This window comes from Myripristis murdjan, chromosome 1 (genome assembly GCF_902150065.1).
Source record: "Myripristis murdjan chromosome 1, fMyrMur1.1, whole genome shotgun sequence".
Classification (NCBI taxonomy): domain Eukaryota; kingdom Metazoa; phylum Chordata; class Actinopteri; order Holocentriformes; family Holocentridae; genus Myripristis; species Myripristis murdjan.
In genome coordinates this window covers 3,312,520-3,338,603 of record NC_043980.1, presented here as the reverse complement: position 1 = coordinate 3,338,603, position 26,084 = coordinate 3,312,520, and the positions used below count along the sequence as shown (strand labels likewise).

Sequence of the window (26,084 nt, the reverse complement as noted above, 5' to 3'; positions counted from 1 at the left end):
TCTTATAAATTTACGACTTTAAACTCAGAATTTACATTTTTTTCTCATAAATGTGTGTGTTGTGTTGAGTTTGAGTGCGATCTTGTAAATTTACAAATTCAATCTTTTTTTTCTCTGAATAAGCCCCGCCCCCATCTGAGTCTACATGGTCCTCAGCCAAACCCACTGATGATTCAGAATTTAATTTAATTCATTTCTTAGTCCACTTTTTTCTTCAGTCCAAATCGTCTGCAGTACAAACAATTCTCAGTTTTGCATATAACACCTGTAAAAACGTTTTTCTTCATACGAGGTCAAAAAAAATCTGACAGTAGGATGAGATAATCCCACTTGTTTCCAGTGCAGTTTCACTCGTTCAGTTTTTTTTTTTTTTTTTTTTTTTCTGTAGAAACGTGTTGAAACGAGGCAGAACGAGGCAGATCAGCCGCCGGGATCAAGACAGAAGAAGAAAATGACTCTTGATTTGAGAAAATCCTGGAAACAAATTGATAAGCGTTGGAAATATCGTGGGATTATCTCATCCCACTGGCAGATTGATGAAATGAGACTGACCCCTGGCCCCCTCCCCCTCCTCAGCAAACTCCTGAGGCTGCAGGTCTTAAGGAGGAATTAGCTTGACATCATGCAGCTTAACGCCAACAAGGCCCGGCTCCAGGGTTTTTTTTTTTTTTTTTTTAAACGGAAAGAAAATTAATTACCCATTAACCGAGAGCGGAGCTGACAGCTCGCTGAAAGGAATTCAGATTCATCCTCAATATGGATTCACACAGCCGAGCTCTAATCCCGTCAGCGCATTCAGCGTCTGACAGATGAATGTGTTCAGGCTGACACACACACACACACACACACACACACACACACACACACTGACTCTAACCAGGGACGTTTGGGTCGAGCTTTATCAGCACCACACACTCCCCGCTCTGACTGCGGCGCTCGTCTTGAGCAGCGTCGGAGTTCATTTGTGGTTTTTCTGTCCTCAGACGTTCAGTCCGGAGCTCGCCTCGCTCAGGAAGCTGCAGCGTCGTCTGCAGATATTTTCACACCTCGCTGGTGCCGCTCACAATGAAATGCAAGACCAATTCTGCCACAGAAATAACCTGGAAAAATAACCTGCAGAAACCGTCCAGTCTCCTGTCCTGTAATCTGGTCAATCCATCAGATTATAGACATACAGCAGATTTGCTTGGACGCTGAATCCAGAAAGTCAGATTCATATTGAATAATCTGAGTGTGCTCAAGACGCTCTGACGCCTCGAGGTTCAGCGACACGACGCAGGACATTTCAAGGCCTCAGAAAAGTCGAGGTTCTCAAAAACACTGGTTCTTAAAGGGTTCCTCGAAACGCTCTGTGGTTCTACAGAGAACCATCAGCAGCTGAAGAACCTCTTTATTTAGAGTCTGGTTCCTCACACACTTTCTGTGGTTCTTTAAAGCGCTAAAGGTTCTTCATGTTTATTGGAGTTATCTGGTGGCGGCAGCAACTGACAGTTCCTTTCCTTGTTCACTCATGCTTCTTTAAAGAACCATTTTCTTAATGGTGTTTACACTGCAAAAAGTCCAAATCTTACCAAGATTATTTGTCTTATTTCAAGTAAAAATGTCTTATTTCTAGTCAAAATATCTCATTACACTTAAAATAAGACATGATCACCTCAGAAATAACTTGTCTTTAGACAATTTTCACTTGTTTCAAGTGAAAATTTACTTGAAACAAGAGACAAATTTTGCCAACGGAACAACCAAATTTTTACTTGTTCCCTTGTGTCAAGTAAAAATTTGGTTGTTCGGTCTAAAAACAAGTTACTTCTGAGGTGATCATGTCTTATTTTAAGTGTAATGAGATATTTTGACTAGAAATAAGACATTTTTACTTGAAATAAGACAAATAATCTTGGTAAGATTTGGACTTTTTGCAGTGTATGTCTTATGTTATGTATGTCTAAATGTCATGTCTAATGTGCATGCGTGATGTCTGCTTCTGTATATGCGATGCTGTGTGTTCTTCGTGTTGGTCAAACTGTTGTGGTGTGCTGTGAACACGAATTTCCCCTCGGGGACAATAAAGTCTAAAGTCTAAAGTCTTATGGCTCGTGAAGGAACCATTTTTTTAAGGTTCTTTGAGGCACCTTTGGGGGGTTCTTTAAAGAATCGTCTACATAAATGGTTTGTTGAAGAACCTCTTGCTGAAAGGTTCTTTGTGGAGGTAAAAACGGTTCTTGGCATCATCTGAAGAGCATTTGTGGTTCCAGTTAGTACCTTTATCTTTCTGTGTGCAGGGAGGAACGTTGTGATTTGAGGATGAAATGTCCGTCCCCCAAAAAGCCAGAAAGAAGTAAAAATGAAGCAAAATAAAATGTCATGATTCATCTTCATGTTGCTGTTTGTGCTCAGGAGGCTGCTCCCCTCCAAACGCTGAGGCGGCAGCGCGGCCGAGCGCAGCCATATGGCCGACAGCATCACGTGACGCCGCAATATTGGATTAACTCCCCCACCTCCCACCCCACACACACACACACACACACACACACACACACACACACACACACACACACACACACACGCCTGCTGTTCAGCAGTCTGAGACGGTCAGCAGCCTCGGCCTCGCTGCGCTCTGCTGCTGTGCTCCTCGAGGCGTCCACGTCGCCTTCAGGGACGAGGCGACGCCACAAAGGTCAAAATGTCACGACGCAAAAAACGTGACGCCGCGTGTCGTGGATCAGAAAGATACAACGGCGTATCAGCATTTTATGGTTTCTTCTTATAAATTTGTGACCTTTTAGTATCAGAATTACTACGATTTTTCCCACAAATTTGTGCCTTTAATAATCTCAGAATTTGTGATTTTTTTTTCTTGAAAAAATATACAGGTTTAATTTCACAAATCTGTGACTCAATAATCTCAGAATTTTTGAGTTTTTTTTCTCATGAATTTGTGACTGTATAATATTAGAATTTTTGAGTATTTTTTTCATGAATTTTTACATTTTTTTTCTCAGAAATTCACTTCAATCTCAGAAAATTTCAGAGTTTTTTCTCACAAATTTGTGACTTTAAAATCTCAGAACTTTTTCACTTTTTCTCATAAATTTGTGAGGGTTTATTTCCATAATTTCCACTTTTATTTCAGAGAATATCTGAGATTTTTTTTCTCAAAAATGCATTGCTTTAATCTCAAAAAGTCTGAGTTTTTTTCTCAGAATATTACCGACCCCCTCCTCCTCCTGGCTCTGGTGTGCCGTCGTAGTTTTCACTGTTTTTAAAGATACTATATTATTTTTGAGCTGAATTAAATGTATTACTGATTATATACTGACTATTTCCTTATAGCATGTGGCTGCTTTGTCATTGATGTAATTATCTTTACTGAAAGATTTATTGATTCTTTTTTCTGTTGTTAAGCAGCTATATATATATACATAAACATACATGTTGCATGAGGATGTAAATTTTGTGTTGTGATATGATGTTTAGTTATGTGGAGCCCAGGAAGAGCAGCAGCTACCTCGCCAGTGACTAACTGGGATTCAGAGAAACAAACAGATCAGTGTGCTGTCAGTGTGCCCTTGAGCAAGGCACCAAACTGCACAGCGACAGAAGCCACAGAGCAGCCTCCCTGCCTGGGCGTGACGCTCTGTGAAGAATGAAGAATATGAAAATACTGTTCCCATATGACCTTGAATATTGTCTCTGTGTGTGTGTGTGTGTGTGTTTGAGTGTGTGTGTGTGTGTGTGTGTGTGTGTGTGTGTGTATGTGTGTGTCTGGTCACTGTAGCAACAGTTACTAAGAAACCCGGCGAGCTCTGGTGAGCTGCGTCTGGAGGAAGAGGACATGCTAATGGAGACTTTATGAAACGTTCAGGTGACGCTTTCCTGCTCAGACGAACCAGAAACAGCCGGAGCGTTCTGCATCTCAAACACACACACACACACACACTCACACACACACACACTCACAAACACACAAACACAGGGAGGGAGAGAGAGAGAGGATTCTGACCAAATTCAGCTGCAATGCAGTATTTCAACACAAAATCAGCTGAAGCCACGCACGCTGACGGTTACACTGCAAAAAAAAAAAAAAAAAAAAAAAAAAACGTCACTCACAGTTTGAATCTTGTTTTTACTCATAAAGCTAAAAAAAAGAAAATCCACCGGTGGGATGAGATAATCCCACCTGTCTCACTGTCTTCATGTCAGCTTTGGAGGAAAAACATGATCTGAACTCTGAGGATGAAAAATGATTTTTTTTTTTTTTTTTTTGTTTGTTTGGTGGGACTTTTATTGTCTTAAATAATCCGGGCTGCTCTCACGGGGAAGTTCGTCTCATTTCTTCCCTTTTTCTCTCGGTTAGTTTCCTCAAACTGAACATCCTCCTCCACATGTTCCCCTCCTGTTTATTGACTCACATGCTTTATAATTACACTGCATTACAGTCACTGTTATAATAACTAATGCACATTATAATAGGAGGCTGGTGGACTAGAGAGGCACCATAGAAACACAGTCATTTACCATTTTAACAATGAAAAATATGGTGATTAATTTAATTTATAGTGATTTTCAGATTATTATTTTTTTTTAGTCATTTAAGTTTTATTCATTTAATCATTTTAACTTTGTACAGCTCACTTCTTTCTTACATTTCCAACATTTCCCTTAAAAAGCAGCTTCAGGGGTGTGAAACTCTTCCCTGATCTCACCACGCCGAGATATTTCACCGTTTTACTCTCAGGCTTTCACACGTTCCAGTATGAATTTTAATTTGACGTGTTCCTATAAAATATTGAGGCGGAGTGTGAGAGAGGGCGTGAGGGGGGATTCAGAAAGCCTTCATCCTCAATTCTCATCTTCCTCTCGGCTTTATCGGTCCAAAGGCGGATCCCACGCTGGAGACGCATCCAGAAATCCAACCTCAGTCGTTCTGGAACGCCGTCAAACGACATGAATGAGCCAGAACAAAAAAATAAAATAAAATAAAAAGAGGACGGATGAGGGGATGAGGAGCGCCACGTGGATTTCTGGGCATATAAACTGTTAACTGATGACCTCAGGTAGGAAAAAAAAGCTGCCAGACTGCAGAGACTCACCTGTTTGATGCTGAAGTTCATCTGAAACGAGTTTAAGTGCCAAGAAAAACTGCAGAGGCACCAGGCGGGTTTACATCCACCTGCTTTTATTCAGTGTTTCAATCTGCGCATTAAAAACCTGAATGGAAACACTGAAAATTAAAAAAAAAAAAAAAAAAAAAAAAAAAAACTCCAAATATCACAAACAAATGTTTTTAAGCTTGGAGGGAGGTGGAAAAGTTGGTGTATCGATAAAAGGAAAATGCGAATGAGTTGCTATGGAAACAGGTTTAGCCAATAAACGGTGACGTTCATCATCACGTGACTTCCGCTCCACTGTTCAGAGGAAAAATGGCGGCAGACGCCAACAACAGCCGGTCTGTTTGGAGCGAAGAAGAGACTTGAACTTTTCTTGAGCTAATTAAAGAAAACAACATTAATGTGATACTGGACAGCAAACGACAACGAAACGCCACAATCTACCAGGACGCCGACACGCTGCCTCCTCTGTTTCTGCAGCGCTGCAAAAACGCTAAATCTTACCAAGATTATTTGTCTTATTTCAAGTCAAAAATGTCTTCTTTCTAGTCAAAATATCTCATTACACTTAAAATAAGACACTTTTCACTTGTTTCAAGTGAAAATTTGCTTGTTTCATTGGCAAAATTTGCCAGTGGAAAAAGTGAAAATTCACTTGAAATAAGTGAAAATTAGCTAGAAACAAGAAACAAATTTTGCCAATGAAACAAGCAAATTTTCACTTGAGACAAGAGACAATCGTCTAAAAACAAGTTACTTCTGAGGTGATCATGTCTTATTTTAAGTGCAATGAGATATTTTGACTGGTAATAAGACATTTTTGACTTGAAATAAGACAAATAATCTTGGTAAGATTTTGAGTTTTTGCAGTGAGTGGTATGATGTCACCCGGCTGGAGAATTAGCGCCACCTGTTGCTCACCTCCAAATACTCGCATAACAGAAGTGGATGGAAACGTGCAGAAATTCACTTTTTTTTTTTTTTTTGCAGATTTTCTGACATTTCGGATAAAATTTGCCATATATTTGGACGGAAACCCGACGACAGTGAAGGTACAGAAAGTTTTAATCTCCAAACCCAAACCCAAACGTCCAGAGCTGGATCCAGCATCTGGATGTGAAATGACATGAGAGGCATCGAAAACCAGCAGCAGCTTGAGCAGGATGAAGCTCGGTGGCATTGAAAACCACACAGATACAGCAGGAAGAACGAGGACAGCTGTGGATGAAAACCAGCAGCAGGTTGCAATCAGCGTTACCCGCTGGAAAATAATAACGATGTTTTTGAACTCATTGGTCATTTAAAACCAGAGCAGCTTCAGTTTGTTGCTGCTGGTTGAGATTTGACCGCCAGTGAATTTAAATCTCTGATAAAAGGCAGCGTGAGCGGGATTTGTTGTTGTGGTTCCTAAACACAGCATTCAAAGTCTGTGGCGAAGCTCACCAGAGAGAGGCTTTCTTCTCCTAGGATGGCGATGGAATGAAATGTAAATTCTTCTTCTTCATTCCGCCGCCGTCCTAGGAAACTTTAGCCATCACGTCTCTCGTCACCCTCATCCTGTCCTTCAGTTCTCTCGTTGCGGCTCGACTGTCGTTTCTCCTCACTGTATTTCCTTTTTTGTGTGTGCGCAATTTTTGACGCTCACCGTGCTGCGCTGTGATTGGCTGGGAGCGACACACCTTGCTGTCCAAAGGCCGACGCCCATTAGAGATATTTTATTATTTAGTTATTAGTTGTTATTTTAACGTTTTGTTTCGAGCTCACCGTTTGGAAACTGTTTTCAGTGCTCAAATATGTCAATTTAATACTGAACAGAAACCAAATTATCTTCTAATATGAAGCAAACCCTCTTCACGCGAGAATCTGAGGCTCAAAGGCCTCATGAAACGACCTCACATGACCTCGGCGGGTCCAAGTGTCTTAAACAGTGACGTCATCCTGCACCACCGAGTGGAAACTGAAATTTCAACCAAATAAACCTTCGCAAATCTTTATCTCCACCTCGTTCCTTTCAAAATAAAAGCGTGTTTCTCTCCCAGACTGAGATCCTGTTGGGTTAGGGTTACAGGGAGGTCTGTCCTGTCGGTTTACACTCGAATGATCCTTCCCTGTCCCGCCCAAACTTCCTCTGTTAAACAGGAAATACGTCAAATCGAGAAAGTAAGAGTCCATTTCATCCGGAACTCAGATCCACAACAATGAATAAATTTGAAAGCCACACACTCGGCTGACACTCTAATCCTGAGAAACTGAGGCACTTCAGCTCCCAGATGAACAGTGACATCGCAAGGAACCAACGGTTGGCCGGGCCAAAGGTCAGAGGTCAGAGGTCAGAGCGGGACGTCAAAAGGGGGGGAGCGAATCATTTTCCTGCAGCGTCAGACGGATCACCATTCAAGAGAAGTTTTTTTTTCTTCTTCTCTTCTTTACAGCAGCAGAAGAAGCTGCATCATCTTGTTCCCTCACTGAAACACAACACCAGGCCTCACACACACACACACACACACACACACACACACACACACAGCAACACATGTCATGACCAGCGGCTGAGCTAATCTCTCTATTTATCGGCGCTAATAATAGAACAACACCATTGTACCATTGTTCCTGCTTTCAATGGAGGGCACACGCCTGCTTCTGAGAAAGAAAGAAAAAAAAACAAACTTTGACCTTTTCCATTGAAACGTCGCACGGCGGCTGCAGAGGCTCTTAAAGTGGTGGTCCGGGGACCTCCAGGGGTCCTTGAGAAGATTCCAGCAAAACATGGGCCAGTTCATTCTTAAGGTTTATCCCAGTTTGAAAAACTTTAAAGGAGACTGATTTAGTTATAGGCTTCAATTCGACCGATATTACCTCTCTGTCACACGGCGTACACGTTCAACCTCCTGTTACCTCACATTTACCAACATTATTTATCATTTGGGCTCAATGTGGCCACAGTAATTTAAACCTCCAGGAAATGATTATAATAAAAAATGTTACCCAAGTTTTTGTGCCAGGTACTGACAACCTAAATAGCTCTTTAAATAAAATATAACATCACTACAGGGGTGTTACTCCAGGTGTGTTGTCTTACTCCAGGTGTGGTTATGACCCTACAGCTGGGCTTCTGTCAGGTGAGGGAACTATTCTACAGATTATAAATGTCACGTTCCAGTTCCTCAGTGTCCAAAACAACAACAACAAACAAACATGTGTAAAATGTTGGTAACACTTTACAATAAGAGTACAACAATTAACGTTAATGCCATAATACACATTAAGTAACAGGTAATAAATATTAATTAACAGGTAATAAACGTTAAGTAACAGTTAACTAACCCTAACCCTAATGTGTCTAAGAATCATGTGCTAATGCTGTTCATGCCAACGTGTTAATTTATATGTTATTTAAGGGTCATTGTAGATATTATTAACATTAGTAAATGCCATAATAATCATTGACTAACAGTTAATTAACCATTGCGGCATTAACTAACGTTAACTAACCTTAATTGTTGTACTCTTATTATAAAGTGGTACCAAAATGTTATTATATTTCTTGTATGTTTTCTGCAGCTAGAACAGCCACAGAAACCCTGATGGGTACAAACCATCATGTTAATGTCATGTTTACCCACGTGTGCCCGTTAGGAAACCACATTAAATATAAAGAAAGAAAAAACAAAACAAAACAATGTTAATCATGTATTTAGAGACTTTAAACACTGACTGCGGTCAAATTAACCCCAAAAGATAATCAGAGGGTTAAATCCCAAATCAACCAACACAAATCTTTGCATGTTTGTCCCTGGATCAAACTCAAATGAGGAGTTATGATGTAACGTGTTTCTTGATATGGAAACCTTTGGGATCTCCTTCATATCATCGACGCAGCATCTTCACAAATCAATCAAAGTTTATGCTTTTCTCAAATGGGAAAAGACTCCCAGCAGATCTCCCCAAATTACTGACTACTGAAGGGACCGAAATTGAAAGGGTCACTTCCTTCAAGTATTTAGGCATCACGGTGGATGAGAAACTAACTTTTAAAGCACATATAGACAAACTTGTCTCGAAACTGAAGCTTAAACTCGGTTTCTTCTTTAGAAATAGGTCCTGTTTCTCACTTCAGGTTAGGCGTCACCTGATCCTGACCACATTCCTCCCCGTATTGGATTATGGCAATTTACTTTACATGCATGCACCTGACCAGTACCTTATAAAGCTGGATACTGTGTACAATTCTGCCTTACGCTTTGTCACCAGATGCGGAAATCGAGTACATCATTGCACTCTCTATACCACTGCAAATTGCCCGTCTCTTCCCACACGCAGATTCACGCGTTGGCTCTCTCTCTTACACAAAGCTCTGATTGGGCTGGTACCCTCTTACTTAAGCGCATTTTTGTGCATCAAGCAGGACCAGCATGCCCTTCGATCCAAAGTTGCCCTTCAGCTGGTTGTTCCCAGGGTGCGAACTGAATTAGGTAAAAGAGCTTTTAGTTATGCTGGTCCATCTACCTGGAATGAGCTACAAAAGGACCTCAAATTGCCAGGCCTAGTCACGCTAGGAGAATTTAAAAATATTTTAAAAGACTATGAAACCAGTACTCTTGGACAATGCAATTGTGTCTGAAATTTTTGCCTATAATTTGAACTTTGTTGTGAATGCTATGTTTTCTGCCTGTTGAATGTTTTTTAATGTCGTAACTTTGTGTTTGCTGCCTTACTTGGCCAGATCGCTCTTGAAAAAGAGGTTTTAATCTCAATGATGCTTATCTGGTTAAATAAAGGATTTGATTTGATTTGATTTTCATTCTTTCACCTCTGATGGTTGGTTAGCAGCTGCAACCGAAGTTTGACAACATCTGTCCCGGCTGTGTTCCTGCAGCCCGGACCGGCCTCAGTAAAGTACAAGATTGATTTCCAGTAAAACACAAAGCCCAGCTGGCGAAGGAGCCATCGACCGGCCGCCAAGTCATGCATGAACCGGTCTCAGCGCTGGACTTTCTTTCTCCATTTGCATTTTGATGTAGTATTGAAGCCACGGAGCGTGAGCAGAAGGCGGTCGGACCCGTGGCGGCTGCAGGGATCGAGCCTGCGACCTTTCAGCCACAGAGGAGCTTCCTGTGTCCCTCGGGCTTCATCGAGACATCGGAGTCAGGTCGCAGCGGAGCGGGACGAGCTTCAGCATCTCCGAACCAGACGCCGCCGTCGTCCTCGGACATCCCGGGTCACGGTTTGACAAGGAGCAGCTCTGAACCGAGGAGGACGGAGAGCTCAAGGCGTTCAAGAGAAAAGACTCCTCGATCTGGAGTAAAGACCCTGGTACCAAACTAGACGACCTTAGCAATGTCCTGCTAAATGTCCCTCCAAAGTTCGGCTACATTCTGTTGAGGGGAAAAACTGGCATGTTCATCTCCAGCGGGGTCCCTTGACCTCTGACCTCCAGCTGTGTGAATGAAAATGGGTTCTCTCCCCTTTGCAGACACGCCCACCTTCTGCTAATCCCATGCAGTTTGGGCCCCAAAGCCTGCAGTCCACATGTGTTCTTGTGGCCTGTTGTAAAATGGTGTGTGTGTGCAGACTGGGGCCTAAACAGTCTTGGAGCTGCATCAGTTGGCTTGGACTGGAAAGCTGAGACTCTTGTGGATTCAATGAGCCACATTTGATTCCTGTGTGATGATGTTGGCCCCCATAGCAGCCATTTCACTGCAGGCAGAGACTTTTTTTTCAAACTGGACGTCGCTGGAGAGAATGACCTCTAGTGACCTCTAGGAGAATCACAGCCTCATCAAACTTTACAGACACAAACTAGAGAATTCAAAAAACAAAAATCGCAATGAATCGTAATATCAATTCGCAATACTTAAGAATCTCAGTCCATATCTGATCGGCACTCAGGCGTCATGACCGTATCGAACCAGGAGGTAAGTGTATCGTCCCGGCTCTATGTTCCCATGTCACAAAACGATGTTGACATTATTTATTTAAAAACTGAACTCTGCTGCTGTATTAGTGCAGTCGGAGGGTTTCCACGAAAGGAGAGGTGTTTGTACCGCACACACAGAGCTGAAGCTTTTCTATTAAAATCTAAAAAAACAAAACAAAAAAAAAAAAAACATATTTTCAGAGGTTAGAAACTGAACAGTCGGACGGTTCCTCTGAGAGCGTCCTTGGTTCTTGTGCGACTAAAAGAAAAACAGATTCCAGCCGTGAGAGCTGAGTGTGTGTGTCCTGCTGCCCGGTAATCCCTGCTGCTCTGTCACTCACTCTCATGTGTTCAGATTAGATTCTGCTCATATTCTGCAGATTTCAATCTGACCACAGGTTTTGGAGCTGAGCTGTGGTCAGTCAGAGCCTCGCGGCGTTGGAGCTCTGCGTTATTTCTACATTAAACCTGCAGCTCTCAGATAATTTGATCTAAAAGTGTCTCAGGTCTCATTTCATTGGATTTTAATTTGTTTTTGCTTCTTATAAATCGCTTAACCCTTTGAAACCCAGGAGCCACTTGGTGGGCTTTAATTTGAAAAGGTTTTTCTTCACAAATTGTGGATAATTTTCCTGCCATTTAATTTAAAATACAGAATTACAATAATTATCAGCAGCTTTCTTGTTTTTTTTGTGGCAATGTTTTATTTTCTTAATTGTTGGACTCATCTTTTTTTAATTACATTAATTTATCTATGTATTTATTTATTTATTATTCATGGGAAATTTGGGGTTATTTTATTTTATTTATTTTCTTTATTTTTTTATTTTTTTTTTAAATATTTGGTAAATTTGTTTTGACTTTTTTTTTTTTTTTTTTGGTAATTTTCCTGTCATTTAATTTTCAATATATAATGACAACAATTATTAACACCTTTTTTTCTGGTACTATTTTAATTTTTTATGATTATTGGACTGATTTTTATTTACGATAAAAACTGACAGCTGCACGTTCACGTGACGCGTTATAATGACCATAACAATAACCAAAACATTAATAACAGTAATAACAACATGACCCCCCCCCTTCCCCCCGTCAGTGTCAGTTTGGGTTGCCTGCTGCAGTGTGTGTGTGTGTGTGTGTGTGTGTGTGTGTGTGTGTGTGTGTGTATTTTAAAATGTTTTCCACTCACCGGCATCATGTTGGCACTTCTCTGCTGCCTCACATCCAAACTGCAGATCCGCTCGGCTTCAGTCCAAACCACAGACCATCATCCTCATCATCATCATCCTCATCACCTCCTCCTCCTCTTCCTCCTCCTCTTCCTCGCTCTGAGGCCGGGGCTTTATCCGCCGACCTGTTGCGGTAAACCCGCGGGCCTCCTGATCACTGAACCCTGAGAATAAAATTATATTCTGCCGGATTCACCTGCAGAGAAACCTCCAGCTCGGCACGTGCGCTGCGGGCTGCTCCTCCAAAATAAAATCCTGTCTTTATTGATATTCCCCGCAGGAACAAAGAGCGCGAGCTGCTGACGCCGCGCGCCTCGCACCGAATGAGGGTCCGAGCTGTGTGTGTGTGTGTGTGTGTGTGTGAATGTGTGAGTGTGTGTGCATCACGACAGGCCAATCAATAGCGCGTCAAGCGGTCGATAACAGAGAAACAAGAAACTTCCGGCTACGCATTCACAATAAAAGCCACAGAAACGAGCAGTAGCCTATGTATTTGGCAATTCTTATATTTAAATGAAAATAAGATCATGTTATGTTGTTGTTGATTTGTTTTGTTTGTTTTTAAGGACTTATAAGCAAAGTAAAAGAAGCAACCCAAACCATCCTCTCTAATCAGATGAGGTTCCTAGGTTGGAAATTTCAAAAAGTCAAAACGTTGGAGAAAAACTATGCCTGAGTTTCCAAGTTGTGCTGCAATGATAAAATTTAACAAATAAAATTCTCAATTTTGTGGCCTGTGAAGCCTCTGAGACTGTAAAGAAACTCAAATTTGATGTTTTTTTTTTTTTTCTGGATCAGTTGCAGTTTCTCAAAGAAACATATATGAAATAATTACAAAAAACAGAAAAAAACAAACAAGAAAATATAAAAGTATGCACATTTTTTTAAATAACAAAATAAGGATGTGCCTCATGTAAATTGACATGAAGAAGGTGCACCACATTCTAGTTCAAGTGAAAGAAATTTCCAGAGATTAGTTTGTGTTCAGATCTAAAAAAGATAACCTCTACCAGCACGACTCCTCTCGTTTAAAACAGGCAAATCAGGACAACTGGAAAAGGATAAATGTCACCTGATGGAGAAAAAGTTCTTTATTGAACCCTGACAGGGAAACAGGGTCAGCTGAGGCTACTCAAATTATAAGAAACAGAAAAAAATAAGAAATATAAAAAGATGTGCATCAGAAATATGTTTAAGAAATTGTAAAAAAGTATGTGCATTAACCCTACAAAATATTACAACAATAAATACATAAATAAACTGAGCATATAATAAAAGTAAACCTATATGCCCCGTGTATACACAGGGATACTGCACTGTTGAGTTGTTGTGAAATTGTGGTACTTTTATTTTTACCGACGATTCGCCCGACTTCCGGTCTGAAAGTGTCTGACTTGACGGAGCTGCCTGCCACGGTCTCCTAGCAACGGGAATAAACTCCTCCTCATTTCTCTAGGTGTGTGCGTGTGTGCGTGTGTGTCGCCCCCTGGCGGCCGCTGCAGCCCTCAGTGTGTCAGTGTGAGCTGAGGTCACCGCAGCGCGAGGCTGGTGTCAAATTCTGTCAAAAACTCTGAAACAGTAAAGCTGCTGAGTCTGCACACACACACACACACACACACACGCACGCACGCACGCACGCACGCACGCACGCACGCACACGCAGTTTAATATCTGCCGGGGCTTTTATTTTCTCAGCTTCTTTGAAAATAAATCAATGATGAAAATTTGATAAACATTCATTAAGAAGCTGCAAAATAGAAAAATAGAAAGCTGCTGGTGATCTACTGTGTTGACAGCGAATCTGAAACTTGAAAACACACCAACACACAGCAGGGATTATACTTCTTTGACAGTCATGATGCACATCAATAAACATTTCTGGAAAATAAATAAATAAATAAATAAAAAATAAAACAAACTAATAAAAATAAAATTTTAAAAATAACTAATTTTCATCTGCAGCTCCTGGCCAGATGTTAAATAATTAAAAATAATAATAATTCCTGATATTTCAATTTACTACTTTCAACTCTATTTATGCTATTTTAAATTTAGTTTAATAACATTTAATTCTATTTATATAAGCGTTAGTTTAATACTATTTGATTGTATGACTGTATGACTGTAAGTACGGTTGTTTTTTATGAGTTGCTGGATATTTGAATTTCCCTTTGGGGATGAATAAAGTCCCATCTATAATGACAATAATAATGTTAATAATAATAATATTAAAGTAAGGTAAAGAAATCAATATAATTATGGAATTACAAATCCATGCCAGGAAAGCAGGACTAACAATAATAATAATAATAATAATAATAATAATCTGCTAAACTGACCGCTGTTCCAATTAAAATTTAAATTAATTCCCATAAAGATGAAATGACTGGAGATATATTTTCTTCCTCATACTTTAATTTTCTCTCTGTCCTGCCTGTCTGAGGGTGTTTGCACAGAAACGATGCTTTATTAAAAAAAATAACAAGGCCATTTGTAAACCTGAAGATGTTTCTGTCTAAAACACACTCAAGGGCTGAAAATACTGTCAACAACTTTTACATGGATATATTTATTTACAAATTTGATTTTGATTTTATATTTTCAATTTAAAACCTGCAAAGCTCTACAGATTTTTCCATTACTGTGAAATTTTGTGTCGTGGGAACTTCCTGCCTGCAGCGCCACATTCACACGTCCCAGTTTGTGAGTCATGAAGTTGGAGAAAAAACCTTTTGTCTGAGTTTCCAAGTGAAGAAATGATCAAATTTGACAAATAAAATTCTCAATTTCTCATGCCTGTAAAGCCTCGGAGGTTTTAAATAAACTCTGACGTGGTGTTTTTTTTCCTGAATGGAAAGAAAAAAGTGCAGCTGGTTCAAGAAACACTGAGGCTGTCAAACTGATGCGAACACATTTTTTATTGACAAAAAAAAATAACAGAAAAAATAAATGTTCAAAGTTTCCAGAAGAGGGTGTGAACACAGCTGCTTTCATTTTCTCTCTGAAAAGAAAAGAAAATGATGAGGGAACGTTTCCTTTATATTTTCATTATTAAAATAAAATTAGAGAGTAAAGAAACAAACGGGTCATTCTGCAGAAACGGTGGAAACTGAGTGAAACAAATCTGTTGAAACGTTTTCCTTCTCACCTGAAACTTCTTCAATCCACAGGTCGAGTTAAATGTATTTATTATTTTCATCCACTTCATTAAAGAATTCATCCGCTGTTTCTTTGTCATTGGTCTTACCTACATTCACTGTTTCTAAAAAGATTTCTCCACATTACAACCTGAATATAAAAAAGCGTTTGACACTAACTCTAAAATATGAACTAATGATGTGAAAACATGTAGTAACACGATGAGCTTTAACCAGGATGGCACTGCTGTTACCAGGAAGAGGAGCAACACCAGTAACACCAGTTTAACAAAATGGCTGCCAGGTATCAGACCACGAGTGATCAATCGATTCAAAATCAGTCAACTATTCGATGTGATCAGTTCTTATGTAACGTTCATGTCCCGGAGAGAGAGGACGGGTGGCTGGAAAGAGGAGTGAAGCGATCAATCGGCGTTCAGACTCCATCCATGTCCAACCTGCAGCGCCGTCCTGTCAGCCCCTCACTATCGACCCCTCGTTACCATAACGACCGTCAATTGACCCGAACGACTGTCATTCACTCCTGGGGTCAGGGGTGAACGATGGTTCTGTCCTGTCAGCCCCTCACAGGAAGTTCAACCATTCAACCTCGACCCCTCATGACCCCAACAAGAGTCTGGTGACTCTAACGACTGTCGTTCACTCCCGGGGTCAAGTGACCCTGACAACCTGATTATTTTTCCTGGAGCCATGTGACACTAACAGCAGTCGTTCAATCCTGGAATCAACAGTTGTTCACTCCCGGAGTCAGGTGACCCTGATAACCATCATTTAACCCTAACGACGTCATTTACTCATGGGCCGTTTCTCAATTCACGTTCTTGTGAAACGTCATCAGTCACGACCCGAGTCCTGTTCTGATTCAAAGTTCCCATCTGACCAAGTTCGGTCCAAATCCCCGGATGTGTTCTTGCTCCGTCCCTTTTAGCGAGGACGCATCGCCTGGTGACTTGTTGTGTGGACTTGGAGCAGCCAGGTATCCCAGCATGCATTTTGCACCAACCAGCGGCGATGGTGGCAACACCAGAGGAGAGAACTCATAACTGTAAAACTGATAAATGAGCCCATGAAGACGAGAACGAGGCGGAGTTGTAGTTATTATAACATCAATAGCCCCTCTGAGCTGTAGGCTGTAATTTATTTACATTAAATTAGCTAAATTAAATGGAATTTATTTATGAAAATGGAGGAGGTAGAGTAGTGTTTATATCATTCTTCTTTATTATTATAAACACTACAGGATATCTCGTTACATTCAATATTGCCAAGACAGTCATCAAGCTGCTGCTGTTCCAGCTGCAGAACGACCGTCCGTCCTCCAAGTCTGTCCTCCCGAGTCGACCTCAACAAGTCCCAGCTTCAAAAGTTCACAAGTCTGAACTTGGCGAACTCGGTACTGAGAAACGCCCACGGAGTCAGGTGACTCCACCGACACTAACGACAGCTGTCACAACCTGCAGGATCACCAACGATCCTGTGGTTTGAACGAGCCGGAGAACGACCCCACAGCTGAAAGACCCGGGACTGAAGGAGCTTCTGGATGAGAAGAGAAATGGAATCTACAAACAGTCCAGCTGACCTCCATTCAAGTCTCCGTGAATTGCAAGGACAGTCTTTATTTCCTGAAAATATAAAATGTAAGCACTTCCACCGTTTTTGCAGAATGACCCAAATAAACCTGTGGGTGGAGTTAAGTACTTCTGGTTTGTCTTTTCTTCTGGCGGAGAGGAGACTGGACGTTCCACTGCCTCGGCCCTGCAGCTCTGAAACACCCAGCGGCAGTCAAACACCCGGAGAAAACAGCAACACCTTTAACTAAACGTACCACCATGTCCACACAAACCTCACAATACACACATTTACTACACACATTACAATTTGTGCTGAAGTGGTTAGTCAATTAATTGATAGAAAACTTGTTATGGTTTTCATAACAGACTATTTCAATCATTTATCAAACAAAAAACACTATTTTCTTTATCTAATTAATAGTTTGTTTGTTTTTTTTGGCTGCTGGTCAGACTAAGGAAGGCGTTTGAGGACGTTACTTTGGTCACTTCCCATCAGACTCTGGTTTTATTTTCCATATCTTATCCTCTAAATCAGAGGTCTTCAACAGGGGGTCCGCGACCACTAGGGGGTCCGCGGAGGTACTGCAAGGGGGTTGTGAAATTTTTGGCTTATTAGACAATTTTTTATATATATTATTTAAAAAAAAAAATTTCCCCGATTTTCCCCCCCACAAATTTAATTTACAGATTAAATTAAATTTACAGCTATGTTTATTCATGGCAGTGGCACTAATAGGCCATCACTTATTTTTGTGTCCACTTTACCTTTTGCTGTCACTTTACCTTGCACGTTTAAAATAAAAACTTGAATAAATAAAACTGTGTATTATTTGAATAGCTTAGTATTGAATGCACAATAACAAGGTACATTTCTACATGTCACTAGGCCCAGTTTAATATAAAACGCAATTTTATACAATATATATTGAACGGGGTCCGTGCTCCATCACTCGATCAGTTTGGGGGGGGGTTGAAAAACGTTGCTGCTCTAAATCATTAATCCATCAATAAAAAAAACACATAACCAGCAGCTTTGTCAACATTTAGAATGATTGCTGTTGTTTTGTCACGCTGGTCAGTTCAGGTTTTGCGTTGGTACTTACGGCTGCTCAGTGTTCTGCACGTTCAGCACGCTGTCCTCCTCCAACACACCTGTGAACAGACGAGCGTCACACTGAAATTTTAAAAAAAGCTCAAATCCTCCAAGGTCATTTTCCCCCAACGGAGCTGGACAGACTTCCGCTGTTTCACTCGGTCAGCGGGCAGGAAGTCTAAAAACAGCCATGAATGGATCTGAGTGAAAGGCTGAACTGATAAACTTATCACACTGACCGAGCAGAGAGGGCGTGGCTTTCCCCCGTCAGGCGTGTAAAGCCTCACTCCATTGTGATTATATACACACACACACATATATATATTTATATATACACTACTCACAAAAAGTTAGGGATATTTGGCTTCTGGGTGAAATTTATGGAAAATGTAAAGTTCACGCTACAGTGATATTATATCATGAAAGTAGGGCATTTAAGTAGAAGCATGCACTGGTGATTTCCTCATCTCAAACAATTTCTTGAAACAAAAGCCAACAACAGTGGTGGATATACCACAACAAAAAATGTCAGTGTCAATAACTTGTCATGTGGCCTTGAGCATCAATTACAGCTTGACAACGACGTCTCATGCTGTTCACAAGTCGACTTATTGTCTGCTGAGGCATGGCATCCCACTCTTCTTGAAGGGCGGCCCTCAGGACATTGAGGTTCTGGGGTACAGAGCTCCGAGCCTCTACACGGCGACTCAGCTGATCCCATAGGTTTTCTATGGGATTCAGGTCTGAGAAAGTGCAGGCCACTCCATTTGAGGTACCCCAGTCTCCAGCAGCCGTTCCCTAATGATACGACCTCGATGAGCTGGAGCATCAAACACCTGATGTGAATTTTGCCGTTAAGCTCCTTGTTAGAGAACAGCAACTTGTGCAAAAAGTACTGAAACACTGAACAGTTGGACATGTGCATTCAAAAGTTTACAGAAGGTCACATTAAGTTCACCTGTAAAGGTTATAATGCATTTTAGCTTCATCCTGAAATTTCACCCGAAAGCTGAATATCCCTAACTTTTTGTGAGTAGTGTATATACACACACTTTGGTCATTCAGTGAGTCGTCGGTTCACTTACTGCTTCCTCGGTGGCTGAAGATGGCGCTGAGGCCTTCACCAAATGTTATGTTGAAGTCGATGCCTGGGTCACAGCGGGACACAGCATTGTTGTGGGAGGGATTAAAAAAACAAAAAAAACAAAAAAACAGAGTTGCAGTCAATAAATGAGTGAAAAAAAATGACAAAAGCAGCACCAAGTAAAATACAGATCGGACTGAAATGTCTGTTAAACATTAAAAAATAAAACAGGCTGTCTAGGGGTGTCAGAGGTTTACATATTAAAGACAGATTTGAGTGAAATTTAAGATTATTTTGGACAAATAATCTTTTTCTTACACCAATCTGCATTTCGGGTCAGTCTAAAGGTAAATCCCGTGTTTTTTCAAGTGCAGCGGGAACTTTCAGGTTTGAATGTGGTCGTTTTTAACTAGATGGTCCTATGAAATGCTGTTTTAAGTCTTTGTAGTGTTGTAAGAGTCCTTTAGGTGTTGTTGCAATACTTTTTTCCCACCAAACTTCACAGGAAACTATAAGGATTTTCTGGGATTGCTGCTGAGTATAAAGTGAGTCAGGCTAATTTACAAGAAGTACAGAGAAATATGTGACTAAATAAAACTTGGATATGCCACAAGTTCAAATTTAAGACTATTTAATGACGCTTAAGGACTGATATTTGTAAAACTCAATTTAAAATGGTCTAAGACTTTTCAAAATATGTGTGTCCTCCCTGTAAAAGGGCAAATCTTTGTGAAAAAAATAGTCAATAGATTAATCAATGGTAAAATTGAACCATTACCTTTGGGTGTGCTGATGGCTCGGTCCTTCCCGGCTCCCTTTGTGATGACTGCAAGAAAACGAACACGAGCAAAACTGTGAGCTGCCAGAGAAATAAGGCTGTTTAGCAGTTTGGTGGGGAAATTGAATAATGAAGTGTCTAAATCTGCCTGGTGGCAATAAGAGAAAACCGTCAAAAGGCTGACATGGATCAGGGAAACGGAGGGGGAGCCACGCTGCATTCAAGAGCATTAAAAAAAAAAAAAAAATGAAAAATCTGAATTTAAAGGTTCATTTAAATTTCTGTGTCAAAGTGCCGGAGCAGTTTGTGTCTCACTGCTCCTCTGCAGACCTGGAGGAGGGTTTGAATTCATCTAATAACATGAGAAATACTTGAAAAGCAGAAAATAAATTTACAAATGAGGCAATGAATAAATAAATAAATAAGTTAGTGAGTAAATAAATAAGTAAGTAAAAAGTCCAGAGAGTAGATTAGACGTCAAAGAACGGTTAAGGGTGTAAAATAAAATAATAAAATAGTAAAAGAGAGGAAGTGTATAGAGGGGAGTGAATCCAGAGTGCCCGGGGATTAAAACCAAACAGTCGAGAAAATAAAAAGGACAGACCGAGACGGCAGACAGGCTGAAATACATGAATAAATAAATAAGTAAAATTAATTCAAAAGCCAGGGTGGAGAGGCAGGGTCTTACGTTTGCTTTTTAAAAGATAAAAATATTGTCTGCTGCCTTCAGGTTTTTAGGAAAGTCCCAAAGTTTTTCAGACTGCAGGACGTCACTAAAGTCATGGTCGGCTCAGAGAGGGAGCACGCCGACACGGGACGGGGCGGGGCGGGGCGGGGCGGGACGGGGCGGTGACAGAGCAGAACGAGACCCTGGAGGTTACTCAGCTGTGGCGTTCGCTGTCGGCTCAGAAATCTGAAAACTGTGGTGCATTGTCATACCTGATCCCTCCAGACAGAGCGACTTGGATCCTTGTTCCTCCTGCCTCGATCTGACAGAGGACGACGGCAGGGAGCGACGCCTGCAGTGACACACACACACACACACACACACACACACATTTTTCTTAATCATGTACTTCACTTTCTACACACTGCTGTACTTCACTTAATGCTTGTTAGCACAGTGAGATCCCACTGGATTTATGAAGTCATGGGACTGAGAGAATTACAGAAATACACGTTTGAAAGGAAAAAACGGTGTGTTGTGGGGGGGGGGGGGGGGGGGGGGGGGATTATGGAGCCGGGGGAGGAAGAGGGTGTAATATTTCGAGAGAAACCTCAGAATTTCAGAAATTAAAGCTGTAAATTTACGAGAGAAAAAACAGGTGTATGGGGAAAAAAAAAACTCAAAAATTCTGAGATTATAAAGTCAAACTTACGAGAAAAAATGTTTTTGTTTTGCTTTTTGTCCAAGGCTCCACCGTCCAGATGCTGATGAGAATATTGTGATTCTGGGCTAAAAACACCAGGATTTCCTTTTTTACTAAATCCCAGAGGAGAAGAAAAAATAGTTTTCACTGTTTTTTTTTTCTTATAAATTTACAACTTTAATTTCAGAATTTCCGAGTTTTTTTCTCAAAAATTTGTGACTTAGTAATCTCAGAATTTGTGAATTTTCTTTTCTGATAAATTTTTCAGATGTAGCACTTTAGTCTCAAAGAATATCTGTTTTTTTTTGTCCTTGTTAATTTATGACTGTAATCTCAAAAATCCTGAGTATTTCTTCTCGGATTATGTACCCCCTCTCTCCCAGCTCCGTAATTTTTTTTCTTTTTTTCTACGCCATCATAGTAAAAAAAAGTGAAACTGTGAGACGTCATGAAATAAGACAATATCCAGTAAAAAGTCGGGGTGTGTGTGTACCTGTCGGTGTGAGACAGCCTGGCGCGCAGCAGGGCGGCCATGTTGGCTCTGGGCGGCTGCGGCGTGGCGAAGGCGGTGAGGGCGGGCGAGGCCGGGACCGAACCCTGAGGGAGGAGCAGCACGTCAGCCTCTGGAGGCCTCCACTTATAGATATTATAATAACAATAATAATAATAATAAAAAAAACTTGGATAATTAATTTATAAATGATGAAACTGAACAAATAATGTATTATATTATGATAACAAAATAGTAATAAGGCAAATAACTGGAATAATTTTTAAACACTTGTAATTTACCTTTTGGGGAACATTTCTGCTTATTCATTTTAATTCATACCTGCATAATGTCACTGTCAGGTGAAAACCTTGTATGTCCACTTTTGGTGGTTTTCATGTTTTAGCTGAATTTGAGCTTTGCCGCACTCCTCTGTTCAGTTCTACAGGCCTCGGGGTTTTGAAACCTTTACAAAACTAATTAGAAACTGAAAAATGTGCCGTCGTCAACCCAGAGGCGGGACTGTTTCCCTGCGCTTCACAAAGGCTGATATTATGGAGATACAAGGTTTTAGTTGGACGTCAGCGTTAAGTTATTTGAATAAGAATTACATTTCACGATTTAATAGTTTCTTATGTAAATTTTATATGTATTAATATGCGCTAGGGCTTTCACCAACTAGTCGACCTCGTGGGTACTAGTTGAAAAGTCGATAAGAAAAATAAAAAAATCTCAAGCTTTTTTCCCCCCTTTTTTTATGCCTACAAGATAGCAAGTTTATAATGAGGAGCGTTTCCCCCGTCTTGCCAAGCTTTCCAAAAGCTACCTGGCTATTCCAGCCACCAGCACTCCAAGCGAACGTGTCTTTTCCCTGGCCGGGAACACGGTCACCCGACAGCGGTCAAGTCTGCATCCTTCCCACGTTGATGCACTGGTCTTTCTTAACGCGAACCAAAAAGAAGGCAGGGTGAACATCATAAAGGAGGAGGACAGTGACAGTGAGGGCGAGTAGTCTAGCGTTGTTCTTTTATTGGCCGACAGGCAACAGCTGGATTTATTGTTGTTTATTTTGTTTAACGAGGAGACACGGCAGATAAAGTCACTTTGGTGAGTCCAGTTTTCATTTCTTATTATTTTAGCAGCTAAAATGGATGTGGATTGTGGCGATGTGCCCGAGAGCGGCGGGAGTCTAACTATTTATTTGGTTTTATGTTCAGAATCAGAAACTTCTCTCTGCGTCTTTTTTTTAAATTACATAATATGTTATCAACTAGTCGACTAGTCAACTACCAGTGGGTCCAACTAGTCGACCTGTAAAAATCACTAGCCGTGAAAGCCCTAATATGCGCTGAATCATAATTTATCTTTTTCTTTTACTCTTTTTTTGTGAGTTTCCATTCACCCTTTCTATCTTTTTCATTCATTATTATTTATTTACTTATTTTTTCTCATCCCCCCCAAATAATTGTTTTGACTTCCACCGTCATCCTGCGAGGCTTTTTCACCGCCAAGAGTACAATTAGGAGAGAAACCCTGAATAAATAATTTTGGGACCAAACCCAAAAATATCAGAATCAACCTTTATAATCATCATCATCATCATCATGATCATCATCATTTTAATTTAAAACCTCAGAAAACACATCAAAGGTAGAACCCGCTTCAGAAACCCTCTCTGGTCAAACCCACCTGGAGTCTCTGTGATTTGTTCTCCTGTTGAACTGAATGTCAGAACTAAATGTCACATTCTGCTAAAAACTCTATTATTTAACTTTATTATAATGAATACTGTGTGTGTGTGTGTGTGTGTGTGTGTGTGTGTGTGTGCGTGCTCTGACCGCTGCGGGTGCCGGCCTGCCGTCGGCTGCCAGGCTGCAGCCGCTCAGCTGCTGCTCCAGCTCCCTCTGCTTGTCAGACATCTCCAGGCTGAACTCGAGCTCGGCCGCCAGCTGCTCGTCTCCGGAGAACAGCTCCTTCACCTCGCTGCGGTAATCCTGCATCGTCACCTGACACACACCACAGCTTTACAGCAACACTGGCACAACAATAAATTATCATTATTCAACAAAGAAACGAGGGGTTTCAGAAGTTTTCCATGACTAAGTCAGAGCTCTGCAACGACCCACACAGGAGATCTGATAGAAAACCAGCTCACATAAAACAGGTTATTATTATTTCCATTACTCAGCACCTTAACTGTTAATTATTTATATCCACCTCTTACACTGCCACATTTTTTGCACAGTTGTACATACATTCATAGTTTAATGTACATTCATTCTGTTTTAACTATTACACCATCTGTAGATTTCATATTGTTAGATGTTTATTTATTTATTTTACTGTTCATAGTCTTTATTGTATATATTTTGCATTTTTTCTATTGAATCTATCTGCTTTATGTTGTACAGTGTGCTCTACTGATGCTGCTGTAACACAATAACTTCCCAGTTTGGGATCAATAAAGTAAATCTATCTATCGATCTATCTTTACTATTTTATTTTATAAATGTCACCACAGCAGCTGCAGGACCCATCCTTCACTGTGGCTCTGATTTATTTTAATGATCAACACTGAACTTTTGAACTTCTACATCTTTATTGGCCACAGAACTCAGACTATTGCACTGAGTGTCAGAACAGTAAAGAATATCACATTTGGAATAAAATAAAAATGTGTAATCTCTCCTCGTGACTGTCAGCAGAATACGTTCTCTCTGAAAATCGGAGTCCTCCACCTTCTCGCGGCGAGTTTCCCGCCGATACACGCCGACCTCTGCGCAGATTTTTGCTCAGCATCGTTTTTGCGCGTACACATCCTCGATCCATATGGCTCTGAGTTATTTTTGTGATGAAATTCTGTATTTGGCTGTTTCATAGCGATGCACTGATCGGGTTTTCAGGTCAGCTCTGACAGCTGCTTTCTGAAAACATTCTGCTCACCGCCCGGGAGTCAAAGTCACTGCAGCAGATGTGTGTTCAGCACATTTTTGTTTTGGCTGCCTTTCCGTGGGTACATGAATCACAGTAACGCGATACGTCTGTGTGTGTGTGTGTTTGATGACTTAGCTGCTTGGAAAGCTTTTCAGTGCAGTAGCCCTGCCTGTCCTGTGATCCTAAATGATCTGTGGACACCAGACGGGCGTCGTGCCGATGCCACTAACATTCAGCTCATTTCCACGGTTTGGATCGTCCTGCTGCACCTCCGACAGAGAAAACTGTGAAAACAGCGACGGGTATCTGGACTTCAGCTGGTGATTTTCCAGCCGATGAACACTGAGGCACTTCTGCGACCGCCACAAACACAGCAATGCATTCTGGTCCGTCAGGCTGGCTCGACACAGTGCGCCTGTCATGCAACTGGATGCAGGTTGCAAACCTTACATGGCGACATTTCATGTGAAACTTTTCCACACGACTTTGTTGTGTTTCTGAGTTGAGTTCTGCACTACGATCACGTGACTAAACCATCACACTAAACAATCAATGCAATCAAAGCGACATTCAGCAACCAGCTAGATCCCTGCAGCCCAGTATGAAGGCAAAGTGTGACATAAACTCGCCAAGCCACCGGAGAAGCGTGTCAATGTCATGTTTTGTGTCACGGAGGTGAGAAAAATACATGAAAGGGCAGTAACGTGACAAAACTCTGCTCCAGCTGGTTGTTGCACTGGGCTTTTAAATGCAATGTATTGAGCCTGTTTTTATTTTTATTTTTTTTAGTTTTTATTTTGTTTTATTTTACTGTATTGTATTATCACCATCATTCTAAATTTCTATTTCCCCTTTTAACTGACTGTTTTTATTGTTTTAAATTGTGTCTTGTTGCTTTTAATGTCTCTGTAAAGCACTTTGAATTACCTTGTGTTGAATTGTGCCATACAAATACCTTGGGTTGCAAAACGCTGCAACAGTTTCATTTTAATGCAACTAAAGGCTCATTTATATTAAACATTAAATACAGTTACAGATACAGACGCAGCCTTCTGTCCGTACTCCGTTCGTTTTGACTGCATTCGGGCAGGTTCTCAGGAAGTTTACGGATACGGACCAAACGGAGCAGCAGCACCGGAAACTGTGGAGGCAGCGAAGAGAGACCGGACTGTGAACGAGACACGAGGAAGAAATTTTAAATCCTGATAATATTAGAGGAAAGAGTTGTCCGTCCTGCTGTGGTGATGTGTTTAATGACCTCAAGGCCACCACCGTCTACAGCAGCGCCTCCTCCTCTGCCTCTCTGTAGCAGCTCCATTATTACAACCTCCTCCACTGCCGCCATGTTT

The 26,084-nt window shown here is 40.9% G+C and overlaps 2 protein-coding genes across 3 annotated transcripts in view; both read right to left on the bottom strand.

The window, feature by feature from the left end:
- LOC115374050 (apoptosis-stimulating of p53 protein 2-like) overlaps positions 1 to 12,558 on the bottom strand; it is a 54,856-nt gene extending 42,298 nt beyond the window's left edge. Inside the window, exon 1 of one of the 2 annotated variants that reach the window (XM_030073162.1) lies at positions 12,218 to 12,558. In XM_030073162.1, coding sequence (XP_029929022.1) covers positions 12,218 to 12,226 — 9 coding nt within the window. In that variant the 5' untranslated portion in view covers positions 12,227 to 12,558. Of the gene's footprint in view, positions 1 to 4,000; positions 4,072 to 12,217 lie in introns of those variants that run through there. The other variant, XM_030073952.1, reaches the window with a different exon arrangement.
- Positions 12,559 to 15,157: 2,599 nt separating this feature from the next.
- Positions 15,158 to 26,084, bottom strand: part of ncapd3 (non-SMC condensin II complex, subunit D3) — a 45,012-nt gene continuing 34,085 nt past the window's right edge. Inside the window, exons 29-36 of the mRNA XM_030066501.1 lie at positions 23,640 to 23,807; positions 21,805 to 21,908; positions 20,881 to 20,960; positions 19,942 to 19,989; positions 19,165 to 19,227; positions 18,090 to 18,138; positions 17,114 to 17,178; positions 15,158 to 15,258 (exon numbers count right to left, since the gene is read on the bottom strand). Of these exons, the coding sequence (XP_029922361.1) occupies positions 15,248 to 15,258; positions 17,114 to 17,178; positions 18,090 to 18,138; positions 19,165 to 19,227; positions 19,942 to 19,989; positions 20,881 to 20,960; positions 21,805 to 21,908; positions 23,640 to 23,807 (588 nt within the window). The 3' untranslated portion in view covers positions 15,158 to 15,247. The remainder of the gene's footprint in view (positions 15,259 to 17,113; positions 17,179 to 18,089; positions 18,139 to 19,164; positions 19,228 to 19,941; positions 19,990 to 20,880; positions 20,961 to 21,804; positions 21,909 to 23,639; positions 23,808 to 26,084) is intronic.